This window comes from Marasmius oreades, chromosome 2 (assembly GCF_018924745.1).
Source record: "Marasmius oreades isolate 03SP1 chromosome 2, whole genome shotgun sequence".
Classification (NCBI taxonomy): Eukaryota; Fungi; Basidiomycota; class Agaricomycetes; order Agaricales; family Marasmiaceae; genus Marasmius; species Marasmius oreades.
Window position 1 is genome coordinate 4,520,524 of NC_057324.1, and position 25,156 is coordinate 4,545,679.

At 47.8% G+C, this 25,156-nt stretch overlaps 7 protein-coding genes across 8 annotated transcripts; 1 reads left to right on the top strand and 6 right to left on the bottom strand.

Moving 5' to 3' along the window:
- Positions 1–190: 190 nt before the first annotated feature.
- E1B28_005183 (uncharacterized protein) lies at positions 191–1,870 on the bottom strand (the record flags this gene model as incomplete). The annotated part of the gene is made up of 7 exons (XM_043149733.1): positions 191–344; positions 405–440; positions 498–865; positions 925–1,284; positions 1,341–1,592; positions 1,651–1,711; positions 1,767–1,870. The coding sequence occupies 7 exons, from the start codon at positions 1,868–1,870 to the stop codon at positions 191–193; spliced, it is 1,335 nt and encodes a 444-aa protein (XP_043014341.1).
- Positions 1,871–2,038: 168 nt separating this feature from the next.
- On the bottom strand, positions 2,039–8,461 carry E1B28_005184 (uncharacterized protein). Its single transcript, XM_043149734.1, has 17 exons — positions 7,949–8,461; positions 7,015–7,899; positions 6,764–6,960; positions 6,334–6,703; positions 5,981–6,279; positions 5,588–5,924; positions 5,152–5,521; positions 4,422–5,095; positions 3,988–4,370; positions 3,762–3,930; positions 3,598–3,701; positions 3,328–3,540; positions 3,221–3,277; positions 3,005–3,167; positions 2,436–2,952; positions 2,292–2,376; positions 2,039–2,230 (listed from the first exon to the last, which is right to left on the bottom strand). The coding sequence occupies exons 2-17, from the start codon at positions 7,379–7,381 to the stop codon at positions 2,171–2,173; spliced, it is 4,365 nt and encodes a 1,454-aa protein (XP_043014342.1). The 5' UTR covers positions 7,382–7,899; positions 7,949–8,461; the 3' UTR covers positions 2,039–2,170.
- Positions 8,462–10,802: 2,341 nt separating this feature from the next.
- E1B28_005185 (uncharacterized protein) lies at positions 10,803–11,646 on the bottom strand (the record flags this gene model as incomplete). Its single annotated transcript, XM_043149735.1, has 3 exons — positions 11,409–11,646; positions 11,050–11,356; positions 10,803–10,996 (listed from the first exon to the last, which is right to left on the bottom strand). Coding segments are annotated over exons 1-3 (524 nt in total), but the record flags the coding sequence as incomplete, so codon positions are not given.
- Positions 11,647–11,989: 343 nt separating this feature from the next.
- On the bottom strand, positions 11,990–14,406 carry E1B28_005186 (uncharacterized protein; the record flags this gene model as incomplete). Its single annotated transcript, XM_043149736.1, has 5 exons — positions 11,990–12,619; positions 12,681–13,110; positions 13,166–13,497; positions 13,556–13,785; positions 13,839–14,406. The coding sequence occupies 5 exons, from the start codon at positions 14,404–14,406 to the stop codon at positions 11,990–11,992; spliced, it is 2,190 nt and encodes a 729-aa protein (XP_043014344.1).
- Positions 14,407–16,832: 2,426 nt separating this feature from the next.
- E1B28_005187 (uncharacterized protein) lies at positions 16,833–19,655 on the bottom strand. Of its 2 annotated transcripts, none has more exons than XM_043149738.1 (10): positions 19,372–19,655; positions 18,905–19,308; positions 18,650–18,847; positions 18,552–18,589; positions 18,435–18,502; positions 18,314–18,384; positions 17,881–18,263; positions 17,687–17,832; positions 17,252–17,639; positions 16,833–17,180 (listed from the first exon to the last, which is right to left on the bottom strand). In XM_043149738.1, the coding sequence occupies exons 2-9, from the start codon at positions 19,040–19,042 to the stop codon at positions 17,464–17,466; spliced, it is 1,218 nt and encodes a 405-aa protein (XP_043014346.1). In that variant the 5' UTR covers positions 19,043–19,308; positions 19,372–19,655; the 3' UTR covers positions 16,833–17,180; positions 17,252–17,463. The 2 variants fall into 2 exon arrangements, with proteins under 2 accessions (XP_043014346.1, XP_043014345.1); XM_043149737.1 differs by having other exon boundaries at positions 16,833–17,189; positions 17,252–17,641.
- A 99-nt stretch (positions 19,656–19,754) lies between these two features.
- On the top strand, positions 19,755–20,985 carry E1B28_005188 (uncharacterized protein). The gene is made up of 4 exons (XM_043149739.1): positions 19,755–19,989; positions 20,055–20,212; positions 20,271–20,519; positions 20,593–20,985. Exons 2-3 carry the CDS (start codon positions 20,069–20,071, stop codon positions 20,403–20,405), a joined length of 279 nt encoding a protein of 92 aa, XP_043014347.1. The 5' UTR covers positions 19,755–19,989; positions 20,055–20,068; the 3' UTR covers positions 20,406–20,519; positions 20,593–20,985.
- An 887-nt stretch (positions 20,986–21,872) lies between these two features.
- Positions 21,873–23,378, bottom strand: E1B28_005189 (uncharacterized protein; the record flags this gene model as incomplete). The annotated part of the gene is made up of 7 exons (XM_043149740.1): positions 21,873–21,961; positions 22,022–22,084; positions 22,144–22,515; positions 22,567–22,703; positions 22,750–23,147; positions 23,206–23,276; positions 23,324–23,378. The coding sequence occupies 7 exons, from the start codon at positions 23,376–23,378 to the stop codon at positions 21,873–21,875; spliced, it is 1,185 nt and encodes a 394-aa protein (XP_043014348.1).
- Between the last annotated feature and the right edge of the window lie 1,778 nt (positions 23,379–25,156).

Here is a 25,156-nt window from a genome sequence, read left to right on the forward strand (position 1 = left end):
ATCATACATTTCCCTTTGGCCCACCAAAGTGACCTGGTAAAAGTTAACGGAAGAGCTGTGAAGACTTACGGTAAATCCATACGGATGTAGACCCCTGGATCTCAGATTGTTTGAATAGTAACCTTTCTGGACGCTGCGACAGACAAGACCGATTTCCTGGATCAGATAACTGTACACGAGTAAATGTTGGTCACTGCATATCAACATCTTCTGAGCGACCGTTGTGGTCGGCCTCTGATTTTTGCTCGACCCCGATGGTGCCAGCGGGCCGCCAGATGGTTCCACCAATAGTCGCCTTCCATAATCTTATTCGCCCGTCATTCCCTGCAGATGAGAGAACAGTCCTGCAACAACCCTTTGATTCAGTATTCCATGGAAATGAACATGAGAGGGGCGCAACTCACCCAGTTACATTCCAATCCACCCTCCCCACCGAAGACCTACAGCCAGAAACGGTCAATTTTCGAATCGCAACTGAAAGTGAAGAGAGGGCTTACTTGTGATCATCATGATCAGCCACCAGGGTTGCTGTCCAGCCAACTTCATCTTGCGCATCGGCCTCCTCCATTTCATCGAGGTCATCACGGTCAATCGCCGGTTTGACCTTCCAGATTCGTACTCGACCGTCACGACTTCCTGTAGCGACCAGATGGTAAGAGCGGCCGCAGGACGGTGCCCAAGAGACCGAAATGATGGAATGGGGCGTAGGTTGCTCCGAATCTTGAACCTGCAAGGGTGATCCAGATGGACTACCACCACTCTCCTTAGTGGAAGGGAGTGCAGGTACAGCCAGAGGCGTTGGTGGTGCATTGGGATCCAGGACTAAGAGTGTTGTAGGACGTCGGGAAGGAGACAGTTGTATTATCTGACAAGAGAAAGATCCATCTCAGGGAGGGGATTAAAAAAACAATAACAAAGACTGACCTTGATTAAGCCATTGACACCACATCCAGCAGCAATAATTTCCCCCCAATATCGTTCTTTACACCAAGATATACACCACCCACCATCGGCTTCACGACTGCCTAAACCTGGTCTTGACGGAGCTGGTGTTTGTTGTTGCAGGAGCGCCTGTGCTACGAGCGATGCTGGAGCACCATCGAGAGGTGCATGTGTTTGAGTAGGCGTTGCAAGCGCTACACTGTGTGCACGAGAATGATAGGAAGAGTATGTTGAGGTAGGTATCGAGAGGACATCCACTTCTTCCGAAAGTTGCCAAGTGGTAAGGGAGGGTTGTTCGAGACACTCGTAGATACGTAGGAAGTTGTCAGTCGATATTGTTGCCTAACAGTAAAGCGAGATGAGCCTTGTCGAGCGGGAGCGATTGAGAAGCGACCTACAAGTTTGAGTCCGAAATGGTGCGGTGCAAACTCTACTGCTCTCACAGTCCCTCGAGCATCCAGAAGTACAGCTCTTTCCACCCACCTCGAGGACGATGGTTGAGTGGACGTAGCTCCGTTGACCTCTTGAGGTTCGTTCACAACAGTCGCTTGCTCCCATATTTTTACAGTGCGGTCAAACGAGGACGACGCTATGATTGGTCCGAATTCCGGATGCGCCCAGCTCACTTTTGATACCGCGGCATCGTGGGCCTGTGAGTACGAGGCAGTCAGACTAACACTAATAGCGAATCCAGAGCTTTCATCGTACCTTCCAGTCATCTTCTACACTCCATGACCCATTTTCCCCGTCCAATTGCCATATCTTTATTCTAGCCAATTTTCAACGCCCAATTCGTGATCGCTCGAAGGAAAAAAGAATTCGACCTTTGATCAAGTCCACACGTTGCTAAACGAAGTCCATAGTAATCGTACGACGCGTCAGTGACCAGGTCACTGTGAGCTTTCTGAATTAAGCCCGTTTGTATCATGGAAAAGTTTGTCTCGAGCTTGTTTTTCGATTGTCTGCTTGCGGCCAAAAGTTATTTGGAAACGGACTGTAGAGTGTTTCGAGGAACGTAGTTCGGTAGCTTGGATTTTCTATGTAGCAAATGCAAAGTTAAAGGGCGGAGTAGAGTTCGTATGTCACGTCCTGTGGTTGCGTTTGTCACACAAATGTGACGCTTTTGGACGCTTTGAAGGACTACATGTACATCATGCACTATCGATACATGTATATAGTATATAATTCACTACCGGTCTATATCATACAATGATGGGACTACAAGCAGTTAATGCAGAATATCTGACCGACAAAGCGGGCAACTGGAAGAATGACTTGTATTGAACCACTACAAAATTTTCGCATCAGCAACCACCGACGGAAGGGTACCAGAGTTGACATGAACCTACCTTGAACAAACACCCTGCATGGAATCGGTTTTTGCAAGTCCTACACGGCTTCTTGGGTAGACTTCCGTCCATGACACTAATGATCCTATATCGAGAATGTTATAACTAGTAACTAGCACTTCCAGAAGAAGAAAAAAGACGTACGAATAACATATCGCGCACTCCACCTGCCCTTCGAAATGCAAAGCCACATTTTTCTTGAACAACGCCAATCCATCCGCTATCCTTCCGTTTTGAGCCCACAAGATTTGTTGTACCGCCAAAATCCATGCTCTCCAACGTTTCTCGTCCACACCAACCATCTTGATGTCCCGGATTTCAATTCGGTGTAAAGGCCAGTCGTTGGGTATCCTGATCTTTATCTCCAGCTGATGCTCATCCACTAAATAAGTAGCAGCGACCTCGTTGACCGAGTTGGCAACTTTGATAGAAAGATTCTCGTCTCCTGCAAGATCCGCAGCACCTTTGACATGGTCAAGCTCGGTATTAATGATAGCAGGGGAGAAGTGCGTCGAGGTATACTGTTCAATGGCGGATGATAGCTGAGCATCTTTGCAATCCAAGACCCAGCTGTAGAATATGGAAGGTACCGTAAGAAGTGCACGGTAGTACAGATGCGCAGCGAGTACAGGAAGACTGAAAGGTTCCCCAGGCTCGTAGTCTGGAAAAGAACGATCAATATATGTCCACCAACGAGAAGCACGCGAACGCACAGGCAACATGGTATTCCTCCACCTCCCATACATCCAACTTGAACGCCTTGATGGCACCCCCGCTGTCAAGGTCGAGAAGCGCAAATATAGTCGGTATAAAGCATGTCGGAATGATCTCCAGATTCCGGAGGTGTTCGATATAGCCAGAGCGGACTTTCATCGACTTAGGTGAACCACTAATCAGAACCCATTCACGCAAAATTAGAGAACACGCACTGTGTCAATGAACAAATCGAATAACAACATCCATCCCAAGAGATACCCGAACATGTTCTAACAGCCGATTAGATCTATGCCAGTTCAAATCAAACAAGTGACCTTACCTGTTCCTGATCAGTTTCACTAAGATTGAAGTCGGAGTTCTGTTGTTGAAGCGCGACCAAAAGTTCATGAGGTAGTTCAGCCTTGAACTTGTCCTCCGTATCCACACCTGCTTCGACCACGAAATGTTCCGTTCGCTTCTTAGCCACCTGTTGAAGTAGCTTATACGCCATCTTTTGAACGTCCAGGGAAGGGTCCGAGAGAAGATGACACATCTATTAGTTGCCAGGTCAGTCAGCTTAATAGCTTTGGTGAGTGCAGCAAGACATCACCTTGGGAAGACTTTCGTGGTCAACTAGGTTTGAAGGCAGGTTCTGAACAATCGAAAGAATAAGCTCGCGGCATGCAGATGCTGGAGCTGACGGAGCTTGAGAATCTGGGAACGCTCCGGGTTAATGCATTGGAACACCTCTGTGAGGAACTGTGGAAGACTTACCTAGTTGCGAGGCAGCGAAATCCCTCACCGCGGTCAGTATAGAAGACTCTCGCTCTCGCCATTCAACGCGCAAAGCTTTATTCGTGGACGCGAGGTCTTGTATCAAGGTGATCAGATTCAGTGTCCTCGCCAGCGTAACTAGTGTAGAGGCGTTCGACATCTCAGAATTCTATTCAACCTGTCAGAATTGAAAGGGAAAGGGATTTCCCACAAAAAGAACACTCACTTCAAGATTGTTCTCAACCACATCAAAAATGAACGCCCAATGATTACCCGCAACATGCTGAAGAATAGGGGTGAGATGCCCAAAAACCAGGGTCATTGCACATTCAACGTCTTCACCAACGTCGTCATCGTCAGATGTAACCCACTGTTGGAATGTTTTGATGACGTTCACAGCTCTGTGTTGGGGTAAGAAAACCACATCCGAGTCGACCGGGGGAGCTACAGCTGCCAATTTACGAAGAATCATCAACCCTTCAGTATCAACATTCGAAGCGCGAACACCCGTCAACAAAGCAGCAAGTTCATTTCGGTATCTCTCCAGTCGAGGGGGTTCAGAGCCGAAAGCGTTGATTAAAGACATGATTGCGATGGAAGTGTTTGGGGCTAAAACGAGAGGGATTAATAAATCATATCGTAGTAGGTGCTCAGGCTTACCAGTTCTTTCGATACTCCTCGCGAACGCAGCCCACTGCTCAGCTTCATTCCTCTCAACATCATCAAATACATGATGCAGGACGCGACACAACACGCGGAAATCTCTGATGGTCTCCGTAGCCTGAGACACCTTAATCATGTCCACAATGAACTTCGTCAATCCAGCAGTTTCTACCTTCGACTTCCCGGTCAGAACCTCCAAAGCATCCTTTGTTTCATTGCCAGACGTAAACAGTATATATGTCGTTATCTGATGAACCTTCGAGACCAAATCGCCCAATTCAAAATCGATCGCGGTTTTAGAGAATAACGGGCTTCGACCAGCAGGGAAATTGATCAGATCTTCAGCGTATATTGAAAACGCAAAAAGATGTCGAAGAATCCAAACGTTTTGTTTGGCTGTTTGACGATCTTCGACGATAATAGAGATCAAGGCGGTTACTAGGCGTGCATAGTGGGAATGGCCGTGAGAGTCGAATGAGGGAGGTGAGAACGACTCCTCCAAAAACATGGACGGAGGAGGTATCAGAGGTTCGAGAACCGCTAAGCTGTGATGAATGGGGTCTGAAGCCAGGCTATCCAACATGCGGTTGAGATCGGCTTCTGATGGTAGGAGGCCAAGAAGGGGATCGACAGAGGGAAGAGATCTGGAGGCTTGAATGATATGTTCTGGCCTGTAAGAGTTTGTCAGCCACGGCGTCAGCTCAACTCTTGAGTAGCATGAACTCACAATGACCGTGAATCAACATCCGCCAATATGATCCGTAATCTTTCTACGATCTGACCATTCACTGCTTCATTGCCTCCATCCGTTTCTTTCTTCCATTCTTCCCATATCCTTCGTGCCGTACTCAACGCAGGTGAAGGATCGTGGAACTTTGATAGGAGGTGCGCGAACACGAAGACTTCCGGTAACACGGTAGGGGCAAGACTTCCGTTTCCGCGCTCGTTCTGCAATACGATGGCAAGGAGATCCAGCACGACGTCAAAGCTACTTATCAAAACGTCCTCTTCGTGCAATGCATTATCAAGTAGGAGTGAAAAAGAAGACGCAAGGCTTTGAGATAGCTCGAGACGGCAACTGTCGGAGAGGAGAGGTCCTGGACGAGATGCGGAAAAGAAAGAGTTAAGGATAAAAGGATACCACAGGGCTCGAAGAGACTTACTCGGGTTTTTCAATATCCTTCTTATGAGGGGTACATGTCCAAAACTATCTCCAAGGGCTTCAATCAGAAATCTTCCAACCAAGGAATCCAACTCGTCGGCCTTAGGCCTGAGGTTATGTAGCCTATCGTCCGCATCCAACGCATCGAGGGTTCGCGACAAGTTGAGAACCAGAGCATCCGGATAGAGAGAGATCTCTGCGAGAAGATGCTGCCAGCACCTCTGCCTTTTCTCCTCTGCAACTAGATTTGACGAGAGATATGCGAGTAGGAACGAATGTTTAACTTCTGAAGCGAAAAGTAAGGTATATGCATTTCGTGTCGCCAATTGATCCATGTTCTGGGATAAAAACACAGTTTAGAGGAAATTGCCGAGAAAGAGGTTAGCTTGCGTACCTCGCATAACACTGAATCTTTGCGCAACTCCTCTCCAAGGAATTCAAAAGCGGAGACAAAGAACTTCGTCAGTGGTTTGGCCTTCTGCTGCATTTCAGGCTCTTGTACAGCGGCCAAAGTTGCCTGATACTGATGGAGAGCTTGGCCCACGATTTTGTGCAAGAGTTCGTGGCCAGCCTCCCTGAGCTTCCCTTCGGCGTTCAAGAGTGCAGCGACGACACTACAGACTAACGTGGGTGCCTTCATAAACGAATGCCTGATGAAGTCCGATAAAGCTTCCCAAGACGATTGCCATAGCGCTGAAAAGGCGGATGCTCAAAATACGTCTCGAAAGCTAGGACCGTGGCGCTCACCCGCATCGATCTTTCCCAAGTGTTCCAAAGTCCTACAAAGCTGCTCGCTAGCCACTTTCTCTTCAACCTTTAACGCAAATGATTCGAGTTCCGTCCAAACTCGTTCCAGCTGTTTCTTCACCATAACCTTAACAGAACCATCGACTTCCGTCGGACTGGAAGCATGAGGGAACAACGACTGGACGTTGCCATCGGTCCTTTCCTTATCCCGCCACGACCGTTTCACCAAAAATACTAAGCACTCCAGAAACGCGGATAAGAACTGAGCGCATGCGGCCGATCTTTCCAAAGAGCTTAATGCACGGCCATCGATAGCTGCCCAGAATGAGGTAAAAAACTCATCGAGTGAATGTGTTGGTGATGCGAGGGTCTGGTCAAGACAAGGATGTCAGCTTTGAGACAGAATGTGGTGAATCTGGTAGTTACTTACCTCCGAAGGGATTGTGGAAAGGATGATGACTACCGTTGGATAGCCTTGTATTGGCGAGCCACCACATCCTGACTGGAGGAATTGAAGGAATTCGGCATATGCAAGAGAGGAGCGTAGCTGCCTGGATGGCTTGTTTTCTTCTTCGTCTTCATCATCCGATTCGCTTTCTACCTCGATCTTCCAGGACTGCGGAAATTCTTCATGAAGAGCATCAGAAGGAGCAAAACAACATAGTTGAGAGTGGAACACACCTTTTAGAAAGAGAAGTAGTGGCTGCCACATATTCTGTTGAACAGTCCTGTCCCGCTCAATCCATGCTGAGCGTAGAACGGCCGTGCCCAGAGTTGACAAAAGAGTCTTCTGGTGGTCGGCAAGTCCTTTTAGCGCCCGCAATAACGCTTGTAGTAATATCCAGCCGCTCTTCCTGACGTTAGGCTGCCCGAAACCGAAAGACCCTCCATCCCAAAACGAACAGCGTTCTGCAGGATATAGACTTGACCAAAGGGCGGGACTGTCAAAAAACGATGTGAAGGACGATATCGTACTGTGGTTGTCTTGACAAGAGAGAAGAGTGAATAAAGTTGTGACAAAAATCGCAGATACAGACCTAACAACCATCTTATAGATCCAAAAGCTCCAACTCGAATCCTCGCCATCCTATCTTGTTCTGTTTCCTCGACAGCTTCTGCCTTTGATCTAGAGTCGACGTCTGGAGTATTACTTCTGGAGGGATTCGATCGTCCTGCCAAAATGGCCTTCTTCGATGGAGGAGGAGGAAGTGCTACTGGCGCTGGGGGGTTGAGGTACAAGTAGGTCCCATTCGGGTCTAACGCAGCTCGTTGAACAAACGAACGTAGAAACGGTATCATCTCCGCTGTCTTGTCATCGTTCAATGCCGACATGAGCTTTCGCCATGATGCCACCGCTGCATTCGCTACGACTTGGTCAATATCGTGTACTGCAATGCACCATGAGCCAATAATGCTCGAAATCTGATCTTCATCCAAGGATTCCGTCAATGAAAATATGATTTGGTCTTTCACCGCCGAAACTTGGAAGAGCGCATCGTGCAACGTTGCTGTAAGTAATCGTATCCGCCGAGATGGGTGAATGAAAAGAGACGGAAGATGATGCAGCTGGGAACCATGAGAAAAGGGGAGGAACAAATCGAAAACTTTTACTCACCCAAACAGGCAACATATCGACCAGCACATACTCGTTCTCGGGAGCTTCTCCCTTCAGAAACTTTTCGACCCAACCACACTGCAGATCCTCTAATCCTTTCTGCTTTGTTACGGTGTACTTTTTGGATAGGCTCCGCAGTGAGACCAGTAACTCTGGCGGAAGTTGATGTGCGAGACCAGTTGTTTCAAGAGGATCAGGTTGCACAGGTGCCGGCTTGACTGGAGGAATAAAGACCTTGGGTCGTAGTTCCTTTTTCTTCCCCTTTTCCTTCTTTTCTTTCTTCACCTTCGGTTCTTGTGGTTCTTGTTCGTCTGTCCCTGCAGTTTTTCGGGTCTGTTTTTGAGCGTGCTTCTTGCGCGTTGCTGAGCTAGCAGACGACTTTCCGCTTCCCTTGACCATATTCTAATTCAAGTTAGCATGGAAATAAATTATACGTCGTGGTGAGGGTTATCGATGAGCCTCGTCTCGATGACGAGGGGCAGGGCAATATGTGACTCACGTTGTGGACCGACATGGACCGATATCGTGTGACTTCAGGATGACCAAATCTCGATCTAATCCTCGCTTTGGCTTCTAACTCGGTAACGGACGAAGAAAATGACCGTACGCTCATCAGAATCTATCACCTCTCTCTCGCTGCTATTAACACCTGCCAGGCCTTTACTGAATAACTCATTCACTCAACGCTAGTTCTGGTTCGCGAAGCTGTTCACGCGTTACCCGAATTAATCGAACTTCATCCGAATCTAGGTGAAAAATGCATCTGCTGCAACACTCGCCGAAACCGAACATAGATGATAGGAGAGTCATAGCTGGAATTCAATCGAACCTTATCTTCTCTTCAAGATGACTGAAGTGGACGACCTATTAGAAAGAGCGGCCAATGCCTAGCTATCCCATTTAACCATTAGCCAAACACCCAAACCTCAAGAGTAGACATTGGTAACGAGAGCGAGATGTGAATGTCTCAATAGCGTCGCTGTCCTGCGATTTAGTTCCAACTCGTACTGTGCAGTCCCACTATCTGTGAACTTTGTAAATCGTGTAACTGCAATGACATGAAGCTTTGGTTACAACCTGATTTCTTCGAATGACCATTCCACTACATCAATGCCGCCGAAATTTTCGAATCCTCATCGGCGGCGTACGTGAACGGAGCGGTGAGTGTTGACCAGATTGAACAGATCGTGGCTGCCAAGAGAAATGGTCAGTGGTTGAGAAAAGAGTAATGAGGGAATGATCGCGGGCAGGCTCACATTGACCTTGCTCATCCTTGCATGAATTTTCCCCGATAGTTAATACGTCAGAGGGGCCTGACAAACCGAGAGAGAGAATTGTCGGACTGGCAATGCAAAATGACAAGGGATGGAAGCCTACTCACCCGCACCCAATTCTTCAAATCTAGCTGATCCTGACTCCAGCTGAACTTCATACATGGCGGGCCCCGTTACCTTGAATATCCCAGTGGGATATTCAAGGTAACGCGCATAGTCGGTAGTGGTTGGGTCAAATCCTCTTGCAGTCTGCCACTTGTCGAGGGCTTTGTATATCTCGCTCGGCCAGTGATATCTCTTGCTTGTGAACCGTTCTACGCTAAGCTCTGTGGGTAGACCAAGGTATTCGCAATGATGGCGTGGGATGGATGTTTCTCCATTTTGGTCATACGACCAGGTGTGGGTGGGCATGACTGAACTATCTTCGAGTCGCAGAGAGATAGGGAGCGGATGGAGGAAGAAGTATATGGGTGGATCTTCCGAGCGCCGTTGCTCGCATTGGACTTCGGACTCTTGAATCGATCCTCTCAAACAGATGTCTGGCACGATAAGTTCTAGAAAGGTTAGCTTTGGTGGATACTAATCCTTTGAAGGAAGACTCACTGTAAGACGACCGATCGTTCAACGATATTCCGAGTCCGTGGAAGACACTGGAAGCCTGCGAGACCCACTGACAGGCAATCCGGTCGCTCAATGTATTGGAGTATAATCTCAACTCTGAGTCCAAGTCTGTACGGGTGAATCTATACAGTGGTCAGCCACTGACATCCAACATATTCCACGACGCGCCTTGTTCTTCCATCTGGCATAACGACTCGGTCGGCAAGGCACCCATATCCATCCCAGTAACTGCCACTTCCGACTGCGATTATGGAATTTGTCTCACTTGAAAGGACGTGTGGTCGATGGGTAATCGGGGGTCCCTCTCCTGCTGTCAAGTAGGACGCGATGCACAACACTTTAAAGCCGTCTTCGTCATATTCCTTGACCGATGGATTGAACCGAGAGAAGTAACGGATGCAAATGTCTTCCTGGAAAAGAAGTTCGACGCTCGATGGCAGCGTCTCCGAAACCTTATCAATCCAAAAATGATCATTTAGTTTGCGATCGGGCCCCTCCAGTCCACGAACAAGAGTTCCTTGCTTGGGGTCTATCCACACCGTAGACGGTCTACAATTCCATACGCGCCACTGTGTAGGGTGATTCGAATCGAGGTCACGAAAACTATGATACTTGACGCTTACAGCCAATGTCGCAGCATAACTTCGCCCGATCTCCCCAAGCCTATCCCAGAAATGGGCAAGAGGCACAAGCTCTGAGCCAATCTATCAGCCGAGAACGCGAACAACGACCAGGGCTCACCTCCGTAAAAGATCAGCAGAGGCACACTGGACCGGTTAATCCCGAACAGTTGCATCTTCGTTGTATCTCTGGTATTCACTCCGAGTCAGTCAATGCCCCTCAAGCAGTCCAAACAGACATACGTAGTTGAAGAGAACTGTCGGAAGTCCTTTTTCCATGCCTGGAGAATCATGCTCGTGTTCGTATGAGATTTCTCTTAAAAAACCTAATGGTGACCCGCCTTTTGTGCATTCTGCCCCTTATATGATGCCACAGTAAACCTTGAGCCTGAGCTGTCGCCATGGATTTTGGCGGTGCTGATTGTTCTTTCAACCGTTTCGTATTTTTGTAACACGAAATTCCAGGAAATGATGCAATCTCCGTGGTCAACGTCCTTCATTCGGTAAACAAGTCCGCGTCGGATGTCAGGGAACTAGACGACTTTGCTTATAGTGGCTGCATTTCCAGGTCGCTTTGTTTACACACCTCGTCATATATCCCCTGTTTCTTCCTCCACCCCTCAACAACAGAGTGACTGTAGATGTTGTTTGTCTGGTTTCCCTCAACGGCGTTAAATGTGCCCTGTCGAATTGAGATCCCAGAGGCTTCTTGGAAGAAACTCATTGCAAAGGTGGAAGTGAGTAAGAAAGTGGGGTGGTGTGAACCGCAGTTTGGTCGATTGGGCCTTTCACCACTGGCCAAGGACCAGTAGCATAACGGCTTGGGGTTCGAACTTCGTAAGATGGTTCTTGATCCATTATTGTTTTGTCTGTCTTCGTCCCATAGTCGGGAGCTGCCGAAACCTAATCTAGATCCTCCGCAGTGTGTCGTAAACATCAACTCACACTGTAGTCCACGTTTTGGGCATTCGTACTCCACATAACTGGTATATATGGCTGCTTGCATATAGATCCTGTTCTCGGAAGAGTCATTTACTTCCTGTCTATATCCGGATATCATACTACTATAGCTTTAACAATCCAGTGGCCAGCATGGTCAAGTACCCTGTACAAGGCTGGAGCTTGAGCTTGTTGAACACTGACCTTAAAGAAAAAGCGAATAAACTACGCGCGTCGTATATCGTTGAGGAGGAGAAGCCGGAACCGTGAGAACATGCAAAATCCTGCTCCTGCCAGTTCCCACCTCAGGCAGGGTTCTGACAGGTAACGTAAGGGGCTGATAGGCCCCCGTAGGAACCGTGAGAAAAGGGCCTATGAGGTCTTCCTACCCAGACGACGTGCCTGTTCTCAGGTCCCTACTGTTCTACTATGCAAGGACTTAAGCGTTGTAGGAGACGAATTTACACATTCTACACATAATAGATGTATTGTTCTCTGTAAACGACAGCACAAATGAAGGAGCATGTACCAGTCAACTGGAGAGCACAGGTAATCGTACGAATGCAGTGGTATGGAGTGTAACGAACCTACTTTGGAGCAGCATCCTGCCCCCGCATAGAATAGCCACTCGCACCAGGTATATTACCAGGTTGAGGTTGATAGAGAGACGCCGCAAGCGCAAGAAATTGCTGAAACTGTTCCTGGGACATGGCTGGTCGCTGTGCGGTAGGCATGGGGGGGGCGAACGATGGATATCCAGGTTGCTGTGAGGTTGGCGTGGGGGCGGCAAACGGTGCCACATTGGATGGATATCCAGGGTGTCCCGGAACAGTTCCAGATGGCCACTGAAGCGGTGCATGGGGGGGAGTCTGCCAGTATGGGCCAGGTGGTGCTGCTGTTGTTGGAGTGGCCTGCAAAGGGGCAGCCGGTTGTACGGCGGCGTTAGCTGCTGGAGCGTGCAACATTGGGGCAGCTTGTTGTACAGCTGGAGTGGCGTGTTTTACGGGGGCAGTAGCTGTAGAGGAAGCGACGGTTCCTGCACTGAATGCAGGGAATTCTGGGAGCGAGTAGGAACCTTGTCGTGGCTTCTTCTGCGCACGTGGATCTTGTCCACGATCTTCAACAGGTGGGGGGGAAGACGATGAACGCTTCGGAACTCTTGCCCCCCCAATGAAGTCCTGCATTGAGATAGGGGGTGCCTTCTCCGTTCCAGTATTCTTCAGCCCTATAAACAGAGGGGATGAGTAGATAACGGAGATAGAGAAGAGAAAAACGTACTGGAAATACCATCCTCAAATGTAAAACCAGATCCGTGTTGACCAGCTGTAGATGCAGTGCTTCAAACAGTGCTATCGCATACTTCTGTTGTTCCCCTGGCGTATCGATAGACGCTATGAGAACTGGTATGTCGTGTCGGCAAACAAGTCCCATAAGTCCCCTTTCACGAAAGACATCCGAAGCCGCATTCTTCGAGTCACCCTTTGCAGCATGATAAGACTCACGACACTGATCAATTGCTTCATCAGGAACCTTCGGATTTCGAGGTTTTGGTGGTTTCTTTCGGGCTGCTGCCATCCGCTCTCCTACGCTATCCACAAAGGCCTTGGAGAGAAATCGTGTTGAGTCATAAAAGGGAACTCCCTCTCCAGCCGAAGCTAGCTGTCGATGGTGCAAATTACCATCAAGTGCTACGTGAATGTCGCCACCACTACCATATGAACAAAGTCAAGGACGGAGCATACAGATATGATAGAATCACCTACTCGTCAAATGAAAGCCCATATTTATTACCACCGAAGCAGCAGGGACACAGGCGCTGTAACCTTGCAGCACACTCGTCTTTGGACAACTCCTCGAAAGGACCCGGCGCACCGCTGCCAAACGGTTCAAGCGCTGCGGGCGTCGGTGCAGTGTCGACAGCCGCCCGTAAATTCGACGAGCCAGAGGCATGAGCAGTAGGAGAAGGCGCACTACCCTCGGAGATGCAGGTATCAATGATGTTGTTTACCTGGCGTTCTACCATGACTGCAAGACAGTCATACCATTGTATAGCCTGGCTAAGCGGACGACGAATCGGGTCATGCTGTTCACCGCCCTAGAGTCAGAGGACCAATATAAACCTCTAAGTTTCGGATAAGTAGATGACTCCGTACCTTTTCACCATACAACGAAAAACCGCGGTACTTGTATGTTGCAATTAGGGCACTAGAGAAGGATGTAATTGCATCCGATGAACGCTGCCACAACCTATGATACAGGTCAAGGAGCTCGATGGAGAATGCGGTCCGTAGGCGTGAGGGAGATGCGGGGAACATTCCATGCTGCACTAAAACCTGAGGTAATGTCAGGCATTCACAGTGAGGTACCACGATATCGCAGTAACCTGTACGCTATATCAGAAAAACGCCATAAAGACGAAAGGAAGCCTGCACGCACTGCACAACGTGTAACACCGCACTTTTGACTGTCTTGGTTTACAGGTTCCCGTCGAACAGTGACGTGTGAATTGCAGCGGTAACGGATCGAGCCTGCGCACGGACTTGTTGCGATAGACCAGGAAAGAATCCATCAGGGTTGGGAGTAGGTCTTTCCAGCGTATATTCAACGAAGACGCGTCACTGAGACGTGTCGTACTGACATTATCCGATGAAGGCAGATTCAGGCTGGGTGTCGATATTCCAGTAATGTAGCTGATGAACGAATCTGGATCTGCGGGTTCCAGAATATCGATGTCCATACCATTCCTTCCGGCTATACCATCCTGGTCAACCCCTCCAACATCTCTGCCTGGCTCCCCCTCTGCAATATCGACCATCTCCTCTTGCGTCTGTCCGCCATCGTTTACTAACGGCGAGCTGGCTGCTCGTGCAGTAGCTATAAGCGACGCGAGTCGCGACTGGATTGCTGCACGCTTTCGTGCGTTTCCTGGTACGGACACGTAGTGGTCTGCCCTGGCCTTCATCCGCTTTTTTCCTGGACTACGAACAACCGTTCCGAAGGGCATTTTGAGGAGTGAAACGCGTCGCGAAGGATAAAAGGTATTGAGAAAAAAGGTGTGATTGGGTAACGTGAACGATACATGCTTCTACATCCTTGTTGATGCGCTACTGGTAGGTGTAAGTAGGGAGAGATGTGATTACGTCCTCTGGGTAGGAAGACCTCATAGGCCCTTTTCTCACGGTTCCTACGGGGGCCTATCAGCCCCTTACGTTACCTGTCAGAACCCTGCCTGAGGTGCCAGTTCCCCGCTCAACGTAAACAAAGTCAGGAACATCAGCACGTTGTCCAATGCTTCACGTACGTGCCTGTTCTCCACGAGTTTGACTCGCTAATCATGCTCCAGATGGGATTACTTATAGTCTCACGAAGCCCACTAGGCTCGCGACCATCCGCTTCGCCACGTGGATCAAAAAGTCGCATTGGCGAATACAAGCTTATGACCCGGCCCTTTGTGCCGAGTTTTTTTGCATGTTTATACACCTGCTTACTTGTGCTCTGTAGGAGTTCTGCAGGTAGTGAACAGCATGAATCACCCATGGGGGGAAAGTTTGTGTCCCTTGGCCCACTGTATTCATATCACATGACCTGTTCTGTGAACATCCTGTGTCAGAGGCGTAATTACACCTGTCCTACCCGTTACCCATGGAAAAAAGTATGGTGGGTATGGGACTTGTACAGGGTGACTAATCCATTCCAGCCCCATCCCATGCACAGGAAAACCCACCAACCCGTGCTGTTCCAACTTCCCTATCTGCAGGTATGGCCATGCTCTATCCCATTTTACAGGTACAAACCCATGGGGAAAGTATTCTGTGCCAAATCAGTACATGTTGTATAGTGGGTGACATAAATAGCAGGTGGAGGACTTGTACTGTGTACAGAACTTTGTACAGGGTGGCCTACCCCATTCCCTCCCTGTCCCATGCACAGAAAAACCTGTAACCTGTGGAAAAACAGTACAGTTAGAGAAGGGGAGAGGAGACAGTGAGAGATGACAAATTATTACCAAAAAAGTGTGTGGGAATATAAAAGTTACATCTCATAACAGTTGAAGTATAGATGCATGTCAGATAACAGTAGGAATAAATAAACAGGAACATGAAAAATACTACGTTACTGTAGCTCAAAGGGAGGGGACATTGTCGTGCACGCAGGAAATTTCGATCTCCGCTTTAATTTACCCTGGTCCTGTCGCATAGATCATTTTTTGGAGATAATCGCTGATAATCGCTGATAATCAGGTCTCTTTGTCCCATTATATATAGGAGATTTGCACAATAAACAAAACCATATCATGCATAAACAATATCACAAGCACATGGCGAACGCGACTGGTAGCGAGTCTAGAAGCCCACCCCCGTTGCCATTTCCGGCTCCGGGTGTAGGATTACCGTTGACTCACTCTCTGACTCCACGGGCTTTCACACAAGGAACAAGTCGTTCGAAAGGGAGGGGTGTCTCGAGTCTTATAGCAAGTCACACTGACCATACCGGTATATATGTTGCAATCGCTGCGGTTCTTTTTTATCTCAAACGTGGGCTTCTACAGATAGAAGCTTCCTCCTAGTAACCTAAAACTACGACCAAGTCTGGTGATGGGGCGCTCATCGCCGCTGGCACCAAAAGACACTGATTGGGATTTTCCGCAGATGCTCGCGCACGCGATGCAAGGAAGCTTGCTAGAACATTGAAGCCGTGCGCTTCATGGGAAAGGAGTATTGAACCGCTGCTTGGGGCAGATGGAGTCGTGGAGGGATGGAATTATGGATGCTGGAACTGCGATCATATTATTGTCAGCGATGTTTTTGTGTCGTTGATTGGTCGTTGATCAGGAGAGAGAGGTTGTCGAGAACCTACATAAGATACTTGATAATTTGTGGGTCGAGATCGCGTGTGCTCGTCTCTTGTTCTCAATAACCATCACAGCAGCAATTCACAGACTCGCATTGCTTGTGCTTTTCATATCTTCTGGAAAAAATTTAAAGAACCGTATTCATTTTTCAAGGCCATCAGTTTTGACGACACGCTCGTTGACAGTTGTTGCTCAATATTAATGCGCGCTGCTGGCACAACGGCCAGTATCCGCATTCGCGACGTGGTGACTCTCAGGTCGAACAGAGGCATTCAACTGGTATCAAAGGCGATAAGAATGAAAGGATGTAGCGTGCAGGGATGAAAAGCTCGGATCGTGAAGTGCGTCTGTATTCCTCATCTCCCCATTTCCTCACTTTGGCTTTGAACGGCTTAGTTCTCGACTCTCCCGGAGCAATCAAATTTCAAATAGGAAGGCCAGTTTACTGGTTCCAAGATATCCAGATAGAACGTCGAAAAACAAAAGGAGTGGAGTCGTATGATCATTCAAGAGATTTGAAATGTCGCAGGCGGGAATCCCACGATAAATTCGAGTATCATCCAGTGGATCTAGTATGCCTTTCAAGTCCAAAAGAAGAAACCATTCCACGAAGCCCGACGCAAACTTTTCCAGTTAGCCAAATCCGAGCCGATATCACTCAGGTCGCATCGTTATGTTCAATTTGAGTTCCGAATACATCCCGTTTATTCGAGACACCGAACTTTCAAGCTTCAAGCGGCGAAACATTGTTTCGAATGTCTTCTCAACCAAGTTGTACTGTGTCCGTCACTTTCCCAACCTTTTAATCGGATAGTGTGCAGTACTTATAGACAGTCCTACTATCTGGCATGCGAATCTTAGTGTGGCAATGACATAAAGTGGTCACACATTCTCCGGATTAGTTGACGTTGGTGCTTCAGAGGGGTCTAACAGAGCTCGAGCATGTGAATGATCAGACCAAGGCAGTAAGTAGTAGATGATAAGAAATGGAACTCACCCATATCCAGTTCTTCGATCTGAGATGACACTGATTCCAGTGGCTGAACTTCGAATAGGGAATATTCAAGGTAACGCGCGAACTCGGTGGTGGTTGGATCAAATCCTCTCGCAACCTGCCATTTGTGGATGGATTTGTATGTCTTGCTAGGCCAGTGAATCGTCTTGTTTGCGACGTGTTTCATGCTAAGCTTGGTGGGTAGACCAAGGTATTCACAATGATGGTATGGAATGGATGTTTTTCCATTTTCGTCGTAAGACCAGGTGTGGCTGGCGATGGCGGCTGAACCGTATTTTAGTGGATAGAGGAAGAAGTATATAGGTAGGTCCCCCAAGCATCGTTGCAAGTTTCCAATTGATCCTGTTAAGCAGATGTCTGGCAGGATGAGCTCTAAAAAGATTAGCTTTGTTCGAGGTTCTTCACGGCAAGGCTCACTGTAAGACGAGAGATCCTTGTTCAATGAAATGCCGAGTCTATGAAAGACACTCGGAGCCTGCGAGAGCCAGTGGGTCTCGTCGCGATATTTACTGGAGTAAAAACCAAAAGTTGACGTTGAGTCTTCGTCTGATGTAAGAGTGAATCTGTACGTCGATCAGCCACTGATATTCAAATGATATTCTTCAACACACCTTGCTCTTCCATCTGGCATCAATACTTGGTTGTCAAGACATCCATATACCGTCCATACTTCTCTTCCAACTGCGATTACAAAAATTGTCCTACTAGAAACGACGCAAGGTCTCTTGACAATCCAAGGCCCCCCTTCCTCTATCTCCGACGCACAGTGGAACACCTCAATGACGCGCATGTCAAATTTCTTGACCAATGGGAATCGAGAGAAGTAGCGGAAGCAAACATCTTCCTCGAGAAGAAGTTCGACGCTCGATGGCAGCGGCTCGACAGTAATGAAAAAATGAAATAGATTGTGATCGGGCCCCTCCAGTCCATGAACAAGAATTCCTTGCTCGGTATCTATCCACACCCTGGATGGACTACATTCCCATTTGTCCCACTGTGTAAGCTGTTCAAATCGAGGATACAAAACCTATGCTTGATGCTTACAGCCAATGTGTAGGCATAACTTTGCCCCAACTCTCCAAGCCTATCCCAGAAATGGGCGAGAGGCACTAGCTCTGCACCGATCTATTAGCGAGAACACGCACAACGACAATGTTACTCTCACCTCCATAAAATATCAGCAGAGGCACACTGGACCGGTTAATCCCGAACAGTTGCATCTTGGTCGTACATCTGGTATCCACTCAGTCAATGTATGTCCAGACAGCGCAAACAGACATACATAGTTTCGAAGAAGCGTAGAAAGTCCTTTTTCCATGCCTGAAACGTCCCATTCGTATGAGATGTCGATATCTCCTAATTGAGCTAGTCACGACCCACCTTTTGCGCATCCTGCCCTTTATACGACACCACCGTAAAACTTGAGCTAGTATCACCATTAATCTTGGCGGTGCTAATTGTTCTCTCGACCATAAACTCTACTTCAATTCTTTTTAACCTCTTATTCCAGCGTAACAAAAGATCTTTGCGATCAACGTCCTTGAGTCTGCGGACAAGTCCGCGTTGGATGTCAGGGAACTGCGACGTTCATTAGAACCCCAGGCCTCCAGGCCGCACATGGACGGATTTACACACCTCATCGTAGATTGTACGTTTCTTGTCCTGCCGCTCAACAATATAGTGCTTGTAGGTGTTGATTGTCTGATTTCCTGTAACCACGTTGAATGTGCCCTGTCCAATCGAAACCCCACGTGCTTCTCGGAAGAAACTCATTGAAAATGGTGGAAGTGAAGAGAGGAATTAAGCTGTGTAGACCGCACTTCGAATCCGCTGGACAACGATCAGTCTGAGCCAGGATTGATGAACATAGCACAGCGGTCTGGTGTTCGCAATGTTGTCGAACGGTTTTTGATACAGTGATGTCTATATTCATCGCATACTCCCAGGGAGCTGTCAAACTTGATGCAGTTCTTTCGTGCGGTTCGTGTGAGTTGATAGTGGGCACCATATTGGGACCATATTGTACACAACGGACAGGGCTGGTTCGATAAAGGAAAGACTGTCAATCCTGTCTGTATCCGAATGCAGACTACAATACGTACTTCGACCCTTGTTCAACGCGTATGTCGAGTTTGAAAATCTCAAACGGCTTTGACTGCTCGCCTATATACCGAAATCTATCCTCTTTCAGCCAACCCTCCACCGGTTCGGGAATGTAGAAGCGAGATAACGGCGACAAGTATAAGGTACATCGGGAGGATTGCAGGAGAAGAAGGGGGGTTGGACGAGGGCATTATGAAGAACCCGACCTTACTGCTAGTAAGGATGGCATAAACGGTGGGGTCAACAGCGGACTTGTCGTATGATGGAAAGCAGTTCCTCGCGGTGGATTATGACAAATTCACAGACGACGTAATGTTGACTTGAGAGTTTTCCCAGGCTTGTCTTACTCCTTTTATGATCCTAGCTTCCACCGCCTCAGTCACGATAATACCCAAATCCAGAACAAGCGCGTACACACTCAGGGCAACAATGTGTTTTAAGCACGGCTCAAGAATCCCGAACAGACATAGCGCTTTCAGACTATTCATTAATAGAGGGTTCCTTCATGACGACACGCCGCGTCGTCCTCAGCGTTATACTGCTCTTTTGAAGTTGTATTTGCGTTGCTTTCATGACCGAGTTGTCAAAGGATATTGAACAAGATACTGATGTTCCTGGTACGTGTCTCTCGACACCTTTGTCGGAGGTATTCTTTTACTCTAACCGTTTCCCTCCCTTCTAGCTCGGAACTAGTGAATGCAAGATCAGTACCCTCTAGGTGCTTATAAGACGTTCAGAAAACTGCCAACGAGTTTACGGGTGGCAAAGAGCCTCACTGTGCAGGAATTAAAATACGTCCCTGAAGCTACTCAATGTAGTGTTTTATACTCCGTCGAGCGCGTACGTTTCTGTTCTCCACGAGTTTGACTATTCGAACTGAATGTTAACCGTGCTCCAGATGATCGCCAAAGTATGCCCAGATAATCTCACGAAGCCCACTCTGGTCGCCATTTCAGACGTTGCCCGATACACCCTACTCAAAGCTCTTGAGCTCGCCGCTACCATTGTCTCGCTCTCTTCAACGAGTTCCTAGCAAAACCTTGTCGGTGATGGCAATGAGCGAGCCCTGGAGGTCGGGGAGCTCAAATTGAAGGGTGGGTCTCTTGAGGCGTATAATGATAATTAATGAGTTGCGCTTACCATACTGGTATGTTTCTTTACTTTTTTTTGTGTTTTCTTTTTTCCATCCTCAGACGTTGCTCAGACGTGAACTTTTACAGGCCAATGCCACGTCCAGAATCCACGTAGGCGCCTACCTGGAGCAAGCGCCTAGCGATGTCTGTGGAGACGAAGCTGAAGCACTCATCAAGAAGAAGACCCCTGATTGGTGCTCGCACATGCGTTGGCAGGATGTTTACTACAGCTGAAGACGTGTGCTTCCTAGGAAAGGAAGGTTGGACGTTGAACCGCTACTTGTGGTCGTGGAGGGATGGAATAACAGGCTCCTGGATGCTAGAACTGTGATGACATTGAGGGTTAACGATGTTTCTGTGAAGTTGTCTAGGAAAGAGAGGTCATCGAGAACCTAGATAAGACGCTTGTTGATTATTTTAATTCTGCATGGAAACACAGAGGATTTCCCTCGTCCTGGGAGGTTCAAGTAGTGCGTGTTTGTATATGTGGGTCTTACAGTCTTGCGAGGTTCGCGTCTCTTGGTCTCAAACGGCCATCACAGCAACAGTTCCAGTTCACAGACTTGCACCTCTCGAGCTTTACACCTCTACCGCAATTCAAATAATCCTACTCATTTCCATCAGTTTCGAATACACGCTCGTTGTTGCTCGCGGCATTGGACAACAGCCATTATCCGCATTATATGCGACTTGAATCTCAGGTCGAATGGAGGCAGATAAATGAGATCAAAGAGATTGAAAGGATGTAGACAGTAGCGTGCAAGGATGAAAAGCTCGGATCGTGAAGTGCATCTTCCAGCATGTGTCCCTCCCCTCCACGGTTTGCTCACTTTGACTTTGAACAGCTTAGCTCTCCCAGAACAATCGAATCCCAAATAGGAGCGTCAGTTTACTGAAAGCTTCCAAGGTATCCAGATAGAACCTCGAAAAACAAAAGGAGCGGAGTCGCATGATCCTTCAAGAGATTTAAGGCGGGAATCCCTCGATAAATTCGAGTATCATCAAGTGAATTACGCCTTTCGAGTCCAAAAGAAGAAACCATCTCACGAAGCCCGACTCAAACTTTTCCCGTTAGCCAAATCTGAGCAACTGTATAACCACCCGGTGGCACCGTTAATGCTGAGGTTCGCTGTTGAGTTCCGAATACAACCTGTTTATTCAAGACACCGGACTTTCAAGCTTCAATTCGGGAAAATATTGTTCTACCATGTGATTTGATTGCTTCTTGATATTAATTATTGTACACTCATAGGCAGTCCTACTATCCGAGATGTGAATGTAAATCATGCAGTTGCAATGGCATGAAGCTTGGTTACATACCAATACTGAACCATTCTCCGGATGACCGGATGATCCTATCGCTCCGACTACATCAATGCCGCCGAAATTTTCGAGTCCTCATCGGCGGCATAAGTGAGGGGAGCAGTGATTGCTGACCAGATTGAACTGACTGCAGCTGCCAGAGGAACAGTTGATGGCTGAGGATAGAGCGATGAGGGGAGGATGGCGGGCTCACATTGACCTGGATCATTTTTGCGTGGATTTTCTACGATACTTGAGCTTGATGCTTCGGAGGGGTCTAACAAAGTTTGAGTGTGAATGATCAGACCAAGGCAGTAGATGATACCCATTCCATACCCAGTTCTTCAATCTGAGATGACACTGACTCTGGCTGAACTTCGAATATGGAATATTCAAGGTAACGTGCGAACTCGGTGGTGGTTGGATCAAATCCTCTCGCAACCTGCCATTTGTGGATGGATTTGTACGTCTCGCTCTGAGGCCAGCAAGTCCATGTGAAGCGATTCATGCTAAGCTCAGTAGGTAGACCAAGGTATTCACAATGATGGTATGGGATGGATGTTTTTCCATCCGCATCATAAGACCAGGTGTGGGTGGGCACGCCATGTTCGGGTACTGGATGGAGGAAGAAGTATATGGGTTGATCCTCCGAGCGTTGTTGCGAATTTCCAATTGACGCTGTTAGGCGGATGACTGGCACAGCGAACTCTAAAAAGATTAGCTTGGTCAGAGATCTTTCGAAGCAAGACTCGAGCTCACTGTAAGGCGACAAATCATCATCCAACGAGATTCCGAGTCGGTGAAATACACTCGAAGCCTGCGACATCCAGGAATTCTGGTCGACGTCGGAACATAAATGCAACCTGGGGTCTTTGTCCGAGTCTGTAAGAGTAAATCTGCACGTACCTCAGCCACTGACATTCAACGTATTCCACGACGCACCTTGTTCTTCCATCTGTCATAACGACTTGGTCGCCAAAGCAACCATAATTTTCCCAGACAATACTTCCGACTGTGATTAAGGAATCTGTCTTACTAGAAAGGACGTGGGGTCGAGGTCGATTGATAACCGGAGATCCGGCCGCTCCTCTCTCGGACATGGAGTGGATTATGTCAATGGCGTCACGGTCAAAACCCTTACCCAGTGGGAACTGAGAGAAGTAACGGAAGCAAACGTCTTCGTCGAGAAGTTCGACACTCGATGGCAGTGACTTGACAACATTATGATTGAAGGCGTCGGCATCACCTAGATAGTGATTGGGCCCCTCCAATCCACGAATCAAAGTTCCTTGCTCGGAATCTATCCACACAGTAGTTGGACTACAATACCATATGCGACACTGCTCCGTAAGCTGTTGATTCAAATTGAGGTCACAAAAATTATTCTTGGATGCTTACAGCCAATGTGAGGACATAACCTCGTCCGAACGCTCCAAGCCTGTCCCAGAAATGGGCGATAGGCACGAGCTCTACACTAATCTGTCAGTGAGAACCCGAACAACGACAAGAATCTCACCCCCATAGAATATCAGTAGAGGCACGCTCGACCGGTTAATCCCGAACAATTGCATCTTGGTCGCATTTCTGGTATCCGCTCAGTCAATGCCCCTCCAGACAGTGCAAACAGACATACGTAGTTTCAGAGAACTGTCGAAAGTCCTGTTTCCATGCCTGGGAGAGTCATGTTCGCATGTGATTTCTCCTGATTGAAAAGCTATAAGTTAATATGACCCGCCTTTTGCGCATCCTGCCCCTTATACGACACCACCGTAAAACTTGAGCTGTCGCCATGGAGCTTGGCGGTACTGATTGTGCTTTCGAGTGTGATGTATTCTTGCAACGTGGAATTCCAGCGCAACAAAAGATCTTCGTGACCAAGGTCCTTGAGTCTGCGGACCCGTCCCCGTTGGATGTCAGGGAACTACGACGGTTCATTGGAACTGTATACCTCCAAATCACTGTGTTTACATACCTCATCGTATATTCTACGTTTCTTCTCCCGCCGCTCAACAACACAGTGATTGTAGATAGTCTGATTTCCGGTAACTGCGTTGAATGTACCCTGTCCAATCGACACCCCACAGGCTTCTTGGAAGAAACTCGTTGCAAGAAGATGGAAGTGAAGAGAAAGTGGGGAAACAGGAAGAGAGCTGTGAAAATCGCAAGTCAAATATACATCCTTTGACCGCTCGACAAGGACCAGTCATAACAGGGATCGATGAGCATAGCATAGCGGTCTCATGTCCGCAAAGCTGTTGAACGGTTCTTGATCCAGTGCTCACTGTATTTGTCACATAGGTCAAGAGCTGTCGAATTCTGATCCAGTTCCTCCGTGCGTCGTAAATTATGCCAATCCATGTGAGTTGATAGTGGACACCATATATCAAGCTTAATCGGTATTGTATGCAACGGGTTTGATAGACATAACACTGAACCTAGTCAATCCACGTGTGTGTCCGAATATCAGACTACAATATATACGTACCTCGACCCTCGTCCAACCAGCGTATATCGAGTTCGAGTCAATGATTCGGAATAGGTATGAAGGCAAGAGACCGGAATCGTGAGAACATGGTTGTCCGTTGGTATTTGCAAACGCGATCCCGCTGAAACTTCAACTAGTACTAGTAGTACTCCAACAGCATTGTCCAGTCTTCAAAGCTTCAAGTTCCAGTTATTGAGGATCTTCTCAAGCCGATGGCGAATTAAGCAGAGCAACCGGATTGCGACAATCAGCGGAGAACAAGGAAAGAGGATTTTGGAGTACGTGTAATCCGTCGCTCTCAGCTTTTGAAGTGATCTAACAGACACTCCTGCAGATTCAGACCATGAGCCCGTCATTTGTCGGTGTCCAATAAACGACTTTTCCGACCTTTTTGACGATAGAAAAAAAAAGAAGAGGATCGATACCTGTCCGTCGGTAAGCGATGGTGAGTGCTCAATCCCAACTCTTACTACTACTCTCTCGATGACGAAAATTCATGTATTCTCATGGCGACGAGAAGAGGCCTTTTGGAGCTTTTCGTTGACGGTGTCTGTTTTAAAGACAAAATCTTCTCTCCGATTTTTCGTATGAACCTTCAAATGATATGAATGCTAATTCATTTGACATAGTGCAGTATCGGACCTGCTCGCACTGCTCATCCGGATGTACATTCCATTCGACACAATCGAAACCTCAAATATCTCTAACTGGTCGCATATGTGATGAATCCTTCCACCGGGTTGAGAAGTAGAAGTGAGATAACGACGAGAAGTACATTGGGAGGTTCGCCTGAAAGGAAGAAGAAGATTGGGCGAGGGCATCACATGACGAGGAAGGAATCCACGTCAGCGACGATATTGCTAG

Bases quoted from the DNA above. Each gene is read 5' to 3' on its own strand.
- E1B28_005188 (XM_043149739.1), top strand. From the start codon at position 20,069: ATGCAAGATCAGTACCCTCTAGGTGCTTATAAGACGTTCAGAAAACTG. The intron at 20,213-20,270 runs GTACGTTTCTGT...ACCGTGCTCCAG, and splicing joins TTTTATACTCCGTCGAGCGC to ATGATCGCCAAAGTATGCCC.
- E1B28_005184 (XM_043149734.1), bottom strand. From the start codon at position 7,381: ATGGTTGTTAGGTCTGTATCTGCGATTTTTGTCACAACTTTATTCACT. The intron at 6,280-6,333 runs GTGAGCGCCACG...CCGCCTTTTCAG, and splicing joins CTTGGGAAAGATCGATGCGG to CGCTATGGCAATCGTCTTGG. The intron at 3,931-3,987 runs GTGAGTGTTCTT...CAGGTTGAATAG, and splicing joins TGGTTGAGAACAATCTTGAA to AATTCTGAGATGTCGAACGC.
- E1B28_005187 (XM_043149737.1), bottom strand. From the start codon at position 19,042: ATGAGTTTCTTCCGAGAAGCACGTGGGGTTTCGATTGGACAGGGCACA. The intron at 18,385-18,434 runs GTGAGAGTAACA...AGATCGGTGCAG, and splicing joins TCTGCTGATATTTTATGGAG to AGCTAGTGCCTCTCGCCCAT. The intron at 17,833-17,880 runs GTGTGTTGAAGA...ATCGACGTACAG, and splicing joins ATGCCAGATGGAAGAGCAAG to ATTCACTCTTACATCAGACG.